Here is a 14714-nt window from a genome sequence, read left to right on the forward strand (position 1 = left end):
TTACGACCAGTTGCTTACTGACATTCTAAGTTACGACATGCCTCCCTGTGAATACTTAACGAACTGGTTCCGAAGTTCTGAGAACTGGAGCCCACCCCCACCCTCCGCAGTCATATGATTGCACATGGGTGCTTGGCAACTATCCCACATTTATAGCTATTTGCAGCATCCCATAGTCACGTGTATTTTATAAAAACTGGCATTTACTTCCAGTTTTTAGCAAAACTGTCCTATAGTTTTGACCAGTTTGGTCTAGTGGTTAAGGCACCAGACTAGAAGGCAGGACAGGGATTGTTATTGTGGGGAAAATAGGAGGAGGAAAGTATGTTGGATACATTCACCACCTTGACTTATTTGTAAAAATAATAAAGATGAGATGCAAATAAATAAAAATAGCAAACCATTGGTTCACTTAATGCCATAATTATTGTTTGATGATTGCTGCAAGAAAGGTATAAAATTGGGTCAATCACATGGGTGACCCGATTTACAACCATCGACACTTACAAACCATGATCGGCAGGCTCTATTACAGTTGTAAGCTGAGGGCTACCTGTAATTGTTCAAAACTAAAAGTGAAAATATAAACTACATTTTAAAAAAATAAAGCTTTAAAGCACCCTGTGCAGAAGGAAGTTTCAGTGAGTTTAATATGGTTTACTTACAATCCCATAACAGGATATCCTTGATCTTGTTAATTAATTTAGGGTTCCGGTATATTAAAATACTAATTGCAACTTTATACAATTCTGATACAATTTTGTCAAAATAAAATTAAGTTATACAATATAAAAATATAATTGTTAGAGAAAGTTAAATTAGTGAGACATAACACACATATATTTTTGGGTATTCTGGTTTATTTCTTTGTCAAGGCAGGGCACTTCCAATTTTTTTTCAGTTTGAAAAGATAACAGCATGGTTGTAATAAACTTTACTAGCTCTTGATTTAGAATCTGTGACAGAAATATAATAGCCCTCTATTTGTTTTCATGGTAAAGATTCCATTCCTCTAACAAATTACCAGACAGATGTTCCAGATGTGTTCTTATCCAAAGAGTGAAATGAAATGATCAAAACACGTGCCTTGAATTTCTGCACTATGTACAGCTATGGTATTGAAGAAATATCTTACAGTTTTTCTGTTAAGGAGATTGCTCCTCTACGGTGCTAACATTCTATAGTATAGATGTCCATGAGGAATCCTTGACTTCTTCATTTTCCACTGGTTGCTTGCATTTCCCCAAAACAACCTATCCTGTAAGAAATGCTATGGGAGATCTCCTCCACAGGGTTTCAGCCAACTATGCCAGAGGACTTCATGATTGAGATTATTGGAGCGGCAAAACCCCAGAAGGGTTGCCCAAAAATTTTTTTGCTGTCATGAAGGAGATGTCCATGGTTTTGCAGCCCAGATATAGCGGGCTTGTCATTTTACCACTGTCACTGGAGTAGCCACTCAATAGCCCCATTCTAAAAGCATCAAACACACTCAGTGTCCATTGAGTTCTCTTGCATCGCCGTTTGCAGGTAGCAATAGCGACAGTTCTCTTGTTGACTAGAGAATTGAATTCACTGAATAAACCCAAAGGCTGTCTTGTTTCTTCCTTTCCATTTCTAAGAAAAACCAAGGTGTCTGAGCATTTGTACAATACAGTTTCTCTCCAAAAGATTAACATTTTTTAAATCAAAATAGAAGTGCCCAGTTGGCCGTAAAACAGGGGTTTCAGCAGTCATGAGGTATATGAAAAGAACTTTATTTTAACTTTTTTAAAATGCAACTATGGGGTGTTTTTTTTTACATGAACGAATAGCAAAGTTTTGAACTAGTAGCAGATGAAGCATAGAGGTAGAACTACAAAATTCCCCAGAGGTTACTGAATCAATCTTTGCTGAATCTGAGAAGAGCACTTGGTACATTTAAAGTTTAGCTTCAAAGTCCAGATCTATATATATATATATATTATTACAGTTTGCTTCCAGGTGTTTGCTCTCTACCAAAGTGAGACATGTTTTTCAATAGGTCTTTTACTTCTTATCACCTCAACCTCTTTAGCTCTCTTAAAAGACTTTGGGAATTAGGGGCTGAGAAGGATCCAGATGCAATTGCTTAAGCAACTGTATTTTTTCCTTCCTGGTGTAATGTAGTATAAATATTATTGGCTGCATCTTAGTTTTGTGTCCTGTTTTAAGAAATGAGTAGGCTCCAAGTGGAGGGGGGAAGATGCTATGATAGGACAGCAAAATAATTGCCTTGGATGATCTGTTCTAATATCCCAGAGATTTGCCTAAGGAATTCTCAAATATGAAACATTGAAGTATTTTTAAAAACGAATTAACGGCAACAATCTTGCTGTTAAAGCAACCTATTAAATAACTTCTTTGAGAGTTGTCAGCATTAACTTGCAGGATAATGGTTGAACAATACCTCTCCTCAGTAGTTTAATGATCAACTGTAATCTCTGATGGGCTTTATTGCCCAGGCAAGAACAGATGGCTGGAATGGATGAAGTCTTAGCTCCCTCTAGAGGGCATCAGTGGTTTTCATCTCTTGATTTGAAATATTTCCTAATGTATCTGGCTGGAATCACTACCGGAAAGCATTTCTTCTTCTTCTTCTGTATAGACTCTTTGAGTATCGAGGAAGAGTCTCCCCCATACCCAGGATGGTTCCCGTGAAGCGGCCACGAGTCACCATACCTTTAGTGCGACGTGTCAAAGCAACTATCCCGGTCAAGCTCTTTGCCAGATCTGCTGCTCTTGTGAACAGCTCCGCCAAATTAAAATGTAAGTTTCATGCTACTGTGCAGAGGTAATGTTTATAATGGTTTCAGACTTGCCTTTGAAGCAAAATGCACAAGGGCAGACATACATAGCAAACATAATTACTGATAAGTGTTTCATATATTGCAAAACATTGGTTTTATTTTATTCTTGAATTTATTTCAATAGCTGTTTCTTACATACAGGTAGACATTTGAAGTTATGATGGACTTTATCTTGGGGCTACGTATGACCCAGTTTCAAAGTTCTGATGTCCACACACCTCTCCCAGTCATTGAATTTTGGGCACTCAACAAGGACATATTTATGAATATTTGCAGCCTTCCACCATTACATGACCAGGTTTTATGACAGTTTTGCCAAAAGAAAACCCATTTACTTCCATTTCGGGGGGCAAAATGTAAATAGTAAACCATTGGTTTGCTTAATGACTGCAGCAGCTAATTTATGAACACTGTATTCACTTAAAAACCACTGACAAAAATGTTATGAAATCAGGTCAGTCACATGACTGGCCTGTTTTAAAACCATTATGACTTAAAATCATAATGGGGGGATCTAATATAGTCCTAAGTCAATGATTATCTTGACTTAGGCTGCTAACAACATTTTTTATTTAATAAATTTATTGGCCACCCATCTTACCGCAGAGTAAGAATAAAACACACACATGAGAGTAAAAGCAATACAATTGAAATCAGAATTAATATTGGTATCATTAAATCAATATCTCTTCAAAGTTTGGTAGGAAATGCATTGTTGCCATTTCCCTAAACATTAGGAGGGTGCTGGAGAACTCATCTCCCTGAGGAGAGATTTCCACCATTTGGGAACCCCAGAAAAGAAGGCCCTCTCCTGTGAACCAGATAGCTCAGTTTCTGGAATGTGGGCATGTAATGACCTGACAAAGAGGTGGAACAGCCACAGTGAAGGCAAGGTCATATAAGATAAAATCTGAGTCTAAAGCAGGAATGGAACTTGAGAAAATATCTGACTTGTCCTTCCCTAATTCTCCTTCTGGTAAAAGTAGGGAATAGGGAGACACACTCAGAGTAGCGAGATTCTGTTTCTGTAATCCTGTAATAAAAGTCGTTTCAGTATTCATGACCATGGTGTTCAAGTCTGGTCTAACTCAAAGGACTGGTATCAATCATGCAACTCTGAATGTTCTTTTTCTAGAGAAGCAGAAGATCTTGCTTTGGACTTGGGTTTCTCTTTATGTGACTGTTGCCTGGGTTGTGGCACTTCCTGCTGTTCCTCAAAGTTATTGTCACAATCCATCACAGGCAGAGGTGGGTTTCACAGAAGTTTACCCCTAGTTCGACATGTGCACACACGCTCACTTCGTGCGGGCTTCCATGTTGGCGCGTGGGGCTTTCATGCATGCACGCGGCTTGAAAAACATGGCTAAATAGGATGGCATAGAGCCACGGCAGATGGGTGAGCCCAAACTGATTTCAACCGGCTGAATACCACCTCTGATTACAGAACATCTTCAAAACTGCTGATTTATCTAACTAGGTAGGTTGATAGTATGAGAAGCAGTCTTTAGAACTGCAAAGGTGGAAATGGTCACTTATGCTAGTATTTTTCAACTTTGGCAACTTTGAGAAATGTGGACATCAACTTCCAGAACTCTCAAGTCAGCATGTCAAAGTCAACACATCTGAAAGCTGCCAGGGTTGAGAAACACTGACTTAAAACATTACCAGAACTGAGCAATGTTCCTGGGAGTCAGATAGTAGTAGAGTTAGGTTGATTAACTTTCCGGTTGTCCATTAACTACACGACTAAAATATTTCTGGTACCAGCTTCCAGACGAAGACCCAATTGAAATGGGTCCAAACAGTAAGTTTCATCCAAAGGCATTTGGATGAGGGCAGCACTTTCTTAATCACCTTACCTACAAATGGAAGATTTGAGAGTGGCTCATAATTAAGATACCTTCCAGGGCAAGGAAAGGCTTTTTATTTAAGTAAAAGATCTTAGAACTGTTTCTTTAAGTGGGTTGGAATATATTTCATATTCAATGATATATACATTATCTCCCCTAACCATGGAGTCAGTGGCAACCTGGTTATTTGGTCAGGATAGGCAAGGATAGAATGAGCTGATAATGATCTTGCCAAGCCTGTGAATTAAAATGAATCTATATAAAGAAAAGAATGCTTGTTTTTTTATTTATTAATATCATACTTTTCTGCCCTCAAGGGAATAGTTGTAAAAATACAAGCAAAATATATTATAAACAATGACAATAAGAAATAAATGAAGCATTAAAAATAGACACATACTCATCACAGAAAAAAAGGAAAAAATACATCAAGCCAAGTACTTAGTGAAAGAGAAAATATTTGAAATACATAGTAGAATGAGCCAGTTTGGTCTCCATAGCAAGACCGTTCAGCTAATGTTTTGTCAGTACTTTTTACCACAAAAACTGGCTGCCAATGAGATACAATTGTTTGGTAACTACAGCCAGAAACATCTGAATTCAAACTGTCACTGAATAACAAAAGACTAAATGGCTGGAGGACAAAATACATGCCCTTGATTGAGCTTTTTGCAAAAATAAAAAGGTGATGTTCAAATTATCATCTCTGTTCTATTATTGAATTAATCATTCATCTAATGAACTTCTTTTGAACTGTACTGCATCATTCATGCACCAGATTTTTTGGAAATAAAAATAGGAAAACACTCCTTTCCTCCTTTCCTAAGAAACTAAAACATTCCAGTGAAAACAGTATTCTCAGCTTTGCCAACATGGAAGACTGAGTGAAAATTATATGAAATTAAAGGCTGGGAAGTAAATGTCAGGCTGGATGCAATCTGAGGGATCCAAGAGGTAATTTGCCCCAAATAGCTGATCTGGATACAAGAAGGAAATAGCAGTGGGATCGGGAAATACAGTTTTGCAAAAAGAAAAGAAATATGATTTAAAAAGAATCCAAGGGGGCAAAAAGGGACAGGGTGGAGTTTAAGACAGTCTGTCAACAGCTCAGAACCCACTTGACAGATGGCACAAAAATAAGGAAATAATGTAATGGAGAATCCTAAATAAAGGAGTTCAACATGTCCGTTCAATGTGATGCATATATTTGTGTTTATTTACCTATAAGGATCATTTTGTCAACTACTAAGTAGTTATGTAAATTATAAATTAAGGGGAATTCTTTCTAAAAAGTTCAAGGAATGAGGTGAAAGATTCCTCTTTTGTTTTTTTTATTGGCTCAGAGCTGCAAATTTTGCACCTCACCAAAGTTGGGAGAGTGTGGCAGGAGGCCGTTCTAAGCATTAAAAAAGGAATCCTTTGATACCTACAATATCACTCTCTTGCCAGAGTCAATATAGCACAGGGCTTCCAAACCCTTAAGTAGCTGTGCACTAGCCTTTAGGTTTTGGTAGTTTGTTCCCATTGATGGTGCACTCTGATGGGAGAAATGGTACCTGCCAAAATTCTCCTGTCTTCTCCTCAGCTATGAAAGGCAAACGAGACCCTGTCCTATACTGAACCCAATAAGCCCTTATTGTGACGGACGCCAAGCAGGACCTGCAACTTAAAAGGTATATGTGAAGTATAATTAAATCTCTGCTCAAGCAAATTGCTCATTCGTACCAGACAAAAGAATAAGGCTTTCTTCTAACTTTTTGTCTTCCAAGTGAAATGCAGTGAACTGCAGACAATTAAAACTGAGCTGACGCAGATCAAATCCAACATTGATGCTCTCTTGGGCAGATTGGAGCAGATTGCTGAACAACAGAAAGCACCCACAGGTCAGTTGGCTGATTGCAAATGCCTCCTCAATAACACCAAGACACAGTAGGAGTTCAAGTGCAGAAAGTCAGCGCCAGGTTCCTAGTACTGGCTGGCCTTCCTTTGTTCAGGACAAAAGACCTTTGGTACTTTTTGCAATTACAGTCCAGCTCTCTGATGCCCTTGTTCCATTCCTAGGAGCCAGTACAGGGGTTGTGTGTGTTTCTCCATCTTCAACTACAGCACCTCCAGCCAGCAAGGGCCAAAGTGGATGATGATTAATGGTGTTATAATCCAATCTGTCTGTAGGCACCATATTGGGTAAAACCGCATCAGTGTTATTAAATATAAGTGACTGTTTCAAGGCAATCTAAAGTATGGGCATATTTCGCTGGCATCTGTATTATAAAGATCATAATAGCAGAACAAGACCAAATAGCCCTTGGAAACCTGTGATTTCAAAAAACTATCAGGCTTCCCATCTGAATATAAAAGTATTCTGAGGTTCCCCTGCTGATTTTTTCTCCTTGAGAATATATTTTCATTGGTTAGTTGTGCTAGTAAAGGATGCAGAGACTGATAGGAATCTGTAGCTCAGCAGATTACATAGTCCAAAACCTCTGAAGGACATCATTTCCCTATTCATAGGCTGCAGTCCTCCAGAGATTGGATTCCAATTTCCATCAATCTTAATCAGATGAAGGGAGCCACAATCTAGTTGTATCTGGAAGCCTAACAGGCTTTCTATCCTTGCTCTATTTCATATATCTAAATGACAGCAAGCCACCTTGATTTTTTTTTCTGCCTGTCCCCTGCTATATGCAGTAGTAGATTTAACACACAAAAAAAGAAACAGAATAGAAATATTCTAAATGTTTTTCATTTCTTCATCCAGCCCAAATCCCCAATTGATTATTTGTATTGCTTCTAAACCATGCCCAATTTTAATTCATGGACTGCATTCACCAAGGTTAACCTGTTGTTGTTTGTTCCAGTTAACCCATTTTCTGTTTTTGCATTATGTATTGAACCATAAAGTAATCATATGGCCTGGGTTCACAAAAAATATTAAGTTACAATGAAACTAACTAGATGTGTTAATAACATTAACCAAGTCATGTAAACAAAGCCAAGAATTATTTGTGAGACTACTTTTCTCTAAGCCTGGACTCTGTGCTATTAATCTCAGGTTATACTTTGGAATAACCAGCTATTAAATGATAAAAGGGAAAGAAATGAAGTGGTATTTCTCTGGGCAACCTTGGGAAGATGTCAGGATCATAGGCTCTGTTAAGACTCATTGCAGACATTTCCCCAAGAGATATTCCATTCATTTTTTTTTCTTTCTGATAAGATGTTCCTAGCATTGGAGTCCAGGTGCCATTTTAATTTTTCATGATGCTCCCAATGTGGCAACATACAGGGACAGTTGGTGAAACTCAATTAGTTTCCAGCTTGGATTCTTGATTATTTAGATATTCTGAGATAAGCCAAATAAAGCCTGCCAACGAAACAGGGTCCTCAAATCACATCGGTATTTTACAATTTGGCTTTTTTGCAGAAGTTAGAAAAAAGGCAGATGGAAACAAAAGTGAAATTTCTCAGGAAGACACATCATCAGAAGCAGAGGCGAACACGGAAGAGCCATTAAATGGGGAAGAAGAAGAGGAGGAGGAGGAGGAAGGCCTTGTGCAGGATGATTGTGATGATGAATTGGTAAGGTGTAGCAGGAAATCATAGGTTTCACATCCACGTGCTATACTTTGGATTTACACAGTTATACCAGTTCTCAGTCTTCAGGGGAAAGTAATATTTTCCCATTGCCATTAATAGATAAAATTATCTCTTAACATTATAATGAATTACAGACGGGTCACAGATCATATCCTTTCCTTTTCATTTGAGGAAAGAAAGCATTTAATGTGTTTGTTGATGCTAAAGAATGAGATTTTATCTTTCAAATTTGCATCATCAGTGAACTGACTCAAAGGTGCTTTTTCAAAAGGCATCTGGGCTTTCTTTGTTTTTTTCTTGAAGACATTTTGCTTCTCATCCAAGAAATTTCTTCAGTCCTTCAGGGAGAAACAAAGAAAATCCAGTTGCCGTTTTGAAAAAAAGGACCTTTAGGATAACCATGACCTGGATGACTGAGAATCTCCATAAATATCAATGAACTGGGGTTTTGTAATCTGTAAATCCTTAGCTAATACCAGAGAATTTACTTTCAGATATGCTATTGTCTGAATATAAAGATGGGAATGAAATTACAGTCCTAAAAACAAATTCAGCACATAACAATGCAAAGGAAATAAGCTATTTAGTAGGGGAGAAGGTATGGGAAAGATGAATCCCTCATTTCTTTTAAAAACTAACCACTGCAATGACATCTTTTAAAAACAGAGTTCTAAATTTGGGTATTGGAGTAAGATTGAGAATCATGTGACACACTTGTCGGTGATATCTTCAGAAGTTGACATTCCAATCCACCTGTCAAAGCCATGTTTTGTTTTGTTTAGTTTAGTTTATTATCATTGCACCTCCTACAATGAAATCAAATGCCCTTGTCATGCCCATTATAACTATAAAAATAAAACACAAACACACATCCTTCACATTCTATACAATTGAATTGAAAACCCCTGATATTGCATTAATATTGCACTATACAATAGAATTCAATATGGTTACTGCCCTGGGATAGAACCTGTTTTTCAGCCTATTTCTACTTGTAATGGTATTAGTTGAAAAAAAGGGTGCCCAGGATGAGATGGAACATTAAGAATGTTTTGAACTTTCGATGTTGAGTCAATACTTATACTTCCAATGCCCCCTTGCTATTTAGTCAGCAAATTGCAACCAGTGTGCCTTCCATAGAAGACTTCCATATTGCATTGGTCAGAGGAAGCGCTGAGAAGTTATCTGCCGATCTCTCACATCCTGGACATAAACTATTCAACTACTTCCCTTGGGACAGTGCTATAGGGCATTGCATGCCAAAACAATTAGACACAGGAACAGTTTTTGCCCTCATGCCATCGCTCAGCTGAACATCTAATTTTCACAGTACTGTATCCATGTAGTGTGGCTGTAGCACCTGTAATCCTCAACATACGGCCACAATTATGCCCAAAATTTATGTTGCTAAGTGAGGCATTTGTTAAGTGAGTTTTGCCCCATTTTACAACTTTTCTCACCACATTTGTTCACTGATTCACTGTAGTTGTTAAATTAGTAATACAGTTGTTAAGGGAATCTGGTTTCCCCATTGGCTTTGCTTGTCAAAGGGTTACCAAAAGATGATCACATGACCCAAAGATACTGTCATAAATGTGAGTTGGTTGTCAAGCATCCAAATGTAAATCATGCGACCATGGGGATGCTACAAATGGTCATAAGTGTGAAAATGGTCATAAGTCACTTTTTTCTTTGCCAAAAGTGGAGATTAACTTTTAAATATATTTTAAAGAAATCCAAGCCATTTAATATTGCAAATATTTGATCACCAAGCCACTTAATGTTACAAATATTTGTGTCTGGCATAGAAATACAAGCTTTATACTCCAGGTATTTCATTACATCTCCATATTCACATCTTTGAAATGGGACAGAATGTACATTGGCCAAGTGAACAGGACCTGTTATGAATCTTCTATGAATATAAATAAATAAAACAATCATTATTCTTATCCCATCTTAATGTTCTAGTTTAGTTTTTGATAGAAGATAGGTTATAAATATTTAAATGAATGAATGCATGGTTACCTAGTTCAGGTTGATGTGAAGCAGTGGTGGGTTCTGGATTCCGTTCCAAACAGTATGGTTGGAATGGCCTCAGCGTTATCCATATGCACGCACACGGTGGGCATGTGCGTCGTACTTGCCTGTGATGCTTCCGCAAGCCTCTGCAACGCTCCAGCTGCTCGGCAGAGTGTCGCAGGCGCCGTATGCACCGTGTACAGAAGCGCCAAAAGCTTAAAGCACAGGTAGGAAAGGAGCGAGGGTGGGAGTGTGGGGCCTCCGGAGCACCATACCGGAACGGTATCCGGTGTTCCGGACTGGCTCCGGTACACCCATTTTAAGTTTCCTTAAAACTGCCAAATTACAGATCAAACAAATCAATAAAAAATTAATAAACAGGCACAGGAGCTACCTGGTTTCCCTATTATAATAGAGAATTTCTATCCAAACCCTGGTAATTCTTCCTATGCAAAACAGAAAAATTATAGCAAACCTTTCATTTGCAGAGAATAAGTTAGCATGCATAAACCAAAGATGCTCTTTTTATCCTTTGTGCGTTGATTTCCTGATCTTTATTTATGCTTAAGTGATCAATCTAAAGGAGAAGGGGGATCCTACAAATTCTATTTAGGAATGTCTCTTTCAGTTTAAAAATGACTTCACTTTTAAGTAGATATGTATAAATGTATATTTGGGGATTGCTTTTATTCTTTCTTTTTCTCTTTCCTTTCTTTTCTTTTCTTTTTTTTTTTTTGGTCTTTTCTTTCCTGCTTCTTCAGGAGAATAGCCATTTCACATATGTGGAAGACTCCAGCCTACAGTAATTAGGTATATTCTAAAACTTACAGATTCCATTTATGACATCAAAATCACATTGAATTGTGTAAAATAATATTTAATTATTCATATTTTGATTTAATAACACATGTTTAAGTTTTACTTTCTTTCTTCCTTTTTGGTGAGTTTTTTTTCTTGACAAAACATTTATTACTTTGTATCATGCTATTTATAACTTCATAGTGGTGGATGACAGAAGAACTACAACATGCATCAGATGATACCACACACATGTAGCGGGAAATTACTTGCATTTTTATACTGTCAGCCCACTGTTATTGTCCTGAAACTCAGCTGCCTTTCTGCCTTTCATGAAAAGAAACAGAAAAGGATGAAGGGGATTTACAGAAAAGATAGCAAAAGAAAGATTGTCTTACAAATGATTAACAACTGTTTCTCTGTCCCTTGATAGTCATCAGGCTACATAATCATATTTTTGTCAACCTTCTCTACTCATTGTACCTATTAATGATAATGTCAACGTTCCTGAAAACTCCAACTCTAATGAAACTCTGAAACAGGCATTTTCTCAAAGCTCCCATTTATTAGAGTAGGTATACAGGCACATCTGGGGAAACCCGAATCTGAGATTTCCGGGCTTTCCCTCATTAAGTCAGAAGTCAAAACCCATCCCCTGCACCCATCAGTCCATCACATGGTCCAATCCCAATCCGTCCCAATTCAAGGCATCACTCAACCACTCCTCCTCCAGATGCAGGAATGCCATCACCTTGACCGAAAAGAAGAATGCTGTTCTGCCTATATTCCCTCTACTAAATCCCCCCTCCTACTTTCCCAAGCACAAGAATGTGGCAGCGTGGAAGCTTCCAGTGTTAATATGGCTTCCAAAGGTGACAGATTGCCCTTGACATTTCATATAAAAAAGAAAATATAGTATATAATTTGAAATAGTAAACCAATTAATTATCCTCTCCTTCCTTCCTTTGCCTGGCATATCACAACAACAAAAAGAGGGAGGACCACAAGAAGTTAGAACCTTTCTTGATATGTTTTGCTGAACAAATATTGATCTATAGGGGTGCCATTGGGTCTCTGCCTGGAATTCAAAAGAAGACACATGGACCAATATTTCCAAGCAGTTTTGTAGAACATAGGAAAGTAGTCATCCCAATGGACTATCATTACTACTCGCACATACATACATAAATATATACATCCCAAATCTTAGTATTAAACTGGGAGCCTTGTAATCAGCATTCACTACTAAAATAGTCATTGTATCAAGAGATGCAGAATAGAGCTTTTCCTTCCTAAAAGCAGGAAAGAAAACAGTCTGTAGAAAGTCTACTTTCTTGAGACAGGAGGTACCATGATGTGCAATGAGTATAATTCCACAATATATAATGTATGGTTTTGCATTTGAAATCTGGATCATGCCTGCTAAGCCAGGTTGTCTCATAATGATCCATTTGGTTTTTAGCAGGGACGTGCAGTCACTGGAGGCAGGGGGAGGTGGGGCCTCACTAGTCAAGCGAGGAAAAGGAAAGAATTTTTAAAATAATTAAAAAGGCCAGGGTAGTTGCTGCCAGACTCCAAGTCACAGTGACTTTGAGTCTGCTTAGTGTTAACTGTAGGGGGAGGATAGAGAACTCTGGGCCTCCTTTGCATAAGGAATTTTTCGCCTTTTAAGTGTTAAGCAAGGGTTAAAAAGCGAAAATTTTCTTATGCAAATGAGGCACATGATTCTCTCGCCTCCTCCTGCAGAGGGCTTAGAGGCTTTTTTAAAACATTTAAACAGAGTCATCCACGTGGTGACTCTAGCAGCAACTATCCTAGCCTGCCTGGCCCTGGCTAGACCAAATCTTGCATTTTTGACGCAGCTGGAAGGTATGAAAGGGTCAGAGGGAGGGGGCAGGGGGGAGGAATTCAAAATTATTGTAATTTGTAAGTAATGTTTTATTGTGAGTAATTTGTCTGTGTGTGTGCGTTTGTGTGTTTCTTCACTTCACTCAAACAAACTCTCTCTCAATTTGAGAGAGAGTTTATTTGAGAAGAGAGGGAAGGGGAAGAGGCAGGGAGGGCAGCCTTGTTTGAGAAGAGAGGGGCAGCCCTCTCCCCCACCACCGGGAGCCCCATCCTGCTCCCCTCTCCCCTTTCTTCGCGGCTGTTTATGTCTGCCATAAACGCGAGACGCCTGTCGGACACAGCGGCAGGGACGGAGGAGGCGGGGGTGAGGCGGCAGAGCGCGGCAGCGGCGAGAGAAGCAGCACCCCCGCCACTGTGTCACAGGCGTCTCGCGGCGGGGACGGAGGAGGCGGGGGGCGAGGCAGCAGAGCCAGCGGCGAGAGAAGCAACCCCCGCCGCTGTTTCCGACAGGCGTTTCGCATTTATGTTCACCATAAACGCGAGATGCCTGTCGGACACAGCAGCGGGGACGTTGCTTCTCGCCGCTGCTGCGCTCTTGCCTCACCAACCGTAATCCTTACCGCACGTCACTGGTTTTTAGCCTTGGTCCAGTGCCATTTCCTGCATAGTTGCACTAGGAAATCTACCCTTTATAATCTGAGATGTCACTTAGAAAGATGAAGGTGGTTGTTATCTGGCCTTTGTTCTCAGGAGTAAAACAATTCTTCATACAGTTTCCTAAGGATTAAGAAGACAAATAATTATAAAAGCAGAAAGGAACAATGTCTAAAGTTGGGGCATACAGCATACAGTATGCATATTTTGAATATTTGACCCAGGCACTTCATAAGAATTTTGAATGAAACATTCACTTTATGCCTCAGCAATGCAGCCACTAAGGTTCCAAAACATAATTTACACTTTTTCATACCAAAGGTACACAGAAGCTAGCCCTAGGAGTCTCAACATGGGCAATTGAAAAGATAGATAGCACAAAATGTCGTGATTTCTTTTTAATTAAAAGAAATCTATGGTAAGTGCAGAAGAAACATATATTTCTTCCTTTAAACCATTTTTCTAAAATGAAAATACTTTCAACCAGCCCATACTAAGAAACACAAAACATGTTGTGTGATTTATTAAACTGAAGCCTACTTCAAAATTGTATTATCCTTCATTATCTTTTTTTTCTTCAAGGTTCCTTCTTTGTACAATACTGTAAGATGGTTTATTCCTAGTTGCCAACTTCAAAAATAGATGGAGCGTTGTTTGCTTAGCAGGGTAATCCAATCTTTCAGACTCCAACTACTTTTCAGGAAAGGGTGAGAATCACATTTTCATATGGGCCAAATTCAGAGGATCTGATCCTACCCTTCTAAGGATTTCTACTGGAAGATATACAACCAGATGTAAGGATTTTCTCTTCTTCAGGACATATTAACAGAAGATTGCGTCTCTCAAAGCACAGTAATTTACAACAATTTCTTTGTTGAAAATACAAGTTAAAAACAGGCAAGCATTGTTTTTCTTTTCTCTTTTCTTTATTCTTTTGGCTCTTCTCTATTAGCTTCTCCTGCAAAGTTTGGTCACTTTGGCGTTCCTAGCTATCTTCAAAATGCTTCCTAGACTTTGTTTTGCTATGAACAAATGCAAGACTGAAGAATGGAAGAAATGGGGGAGGGGGATTTGTACATAAAATCCTGTATAATAAAAGGAAAAACTTGATTCATGA

At 38.6% G+C, this 14714-nt stretch overlaps 1 protein-coding gene across 4 annotated transcripts in view; it reads left to right on the forward strand.

The window, feature by feature from the left end:
- Positions 1–14714, forward strand: part of RALY (RALY heterogeneous nuclear ribonucleoprotein) — a 270649-nt gene extending 255935 nt beyond the window's left edge. For all 4 annotated transcript variants that reach the window (XM_087720328.1, XM_087720330.1, XM_087720329.1 and 1 more), the window contains 5 exons: positions 2627–2787; positions 6448–6561; positions 8103–8257; positions 11059–11107; positions 14180–14714. In XM_087720328.1, coding sequence (XP_087576454.1) covers positions 2627–2787; positions 6448–6561; positions 8103–8257; positions 11059–11103 — 475 coding nt within the window. In that variant the 3' untranslated portion in view covers positions 11104–11107; positions 14180–14714. The remainder of the gene's footprint in view (positions 1–2626; positions 2788–6447; positions 6562–8102; positions 8258–11058; positions 11108–14179) is intronic.

Source organism: Thamnophis sirtalis, unplaced genomic scaffold (genome assembly GCF_051295495.1).
Source record: "Thamnophis sirtalis isolate CommonGarterSnake01/CBP01778 unplaced genomic scaffold, rThaSir2_p1.2 scaffold_7, whole genome shotgun sequence".
In the NCBI taxonomy this organism is placed as follows: domain Eukaryota; kingdom Metazoa; phylum Chordata; class Lepidosauria; order Squamata; family Natricidae; genus Thamnophis; species Thamnophis sirtalis.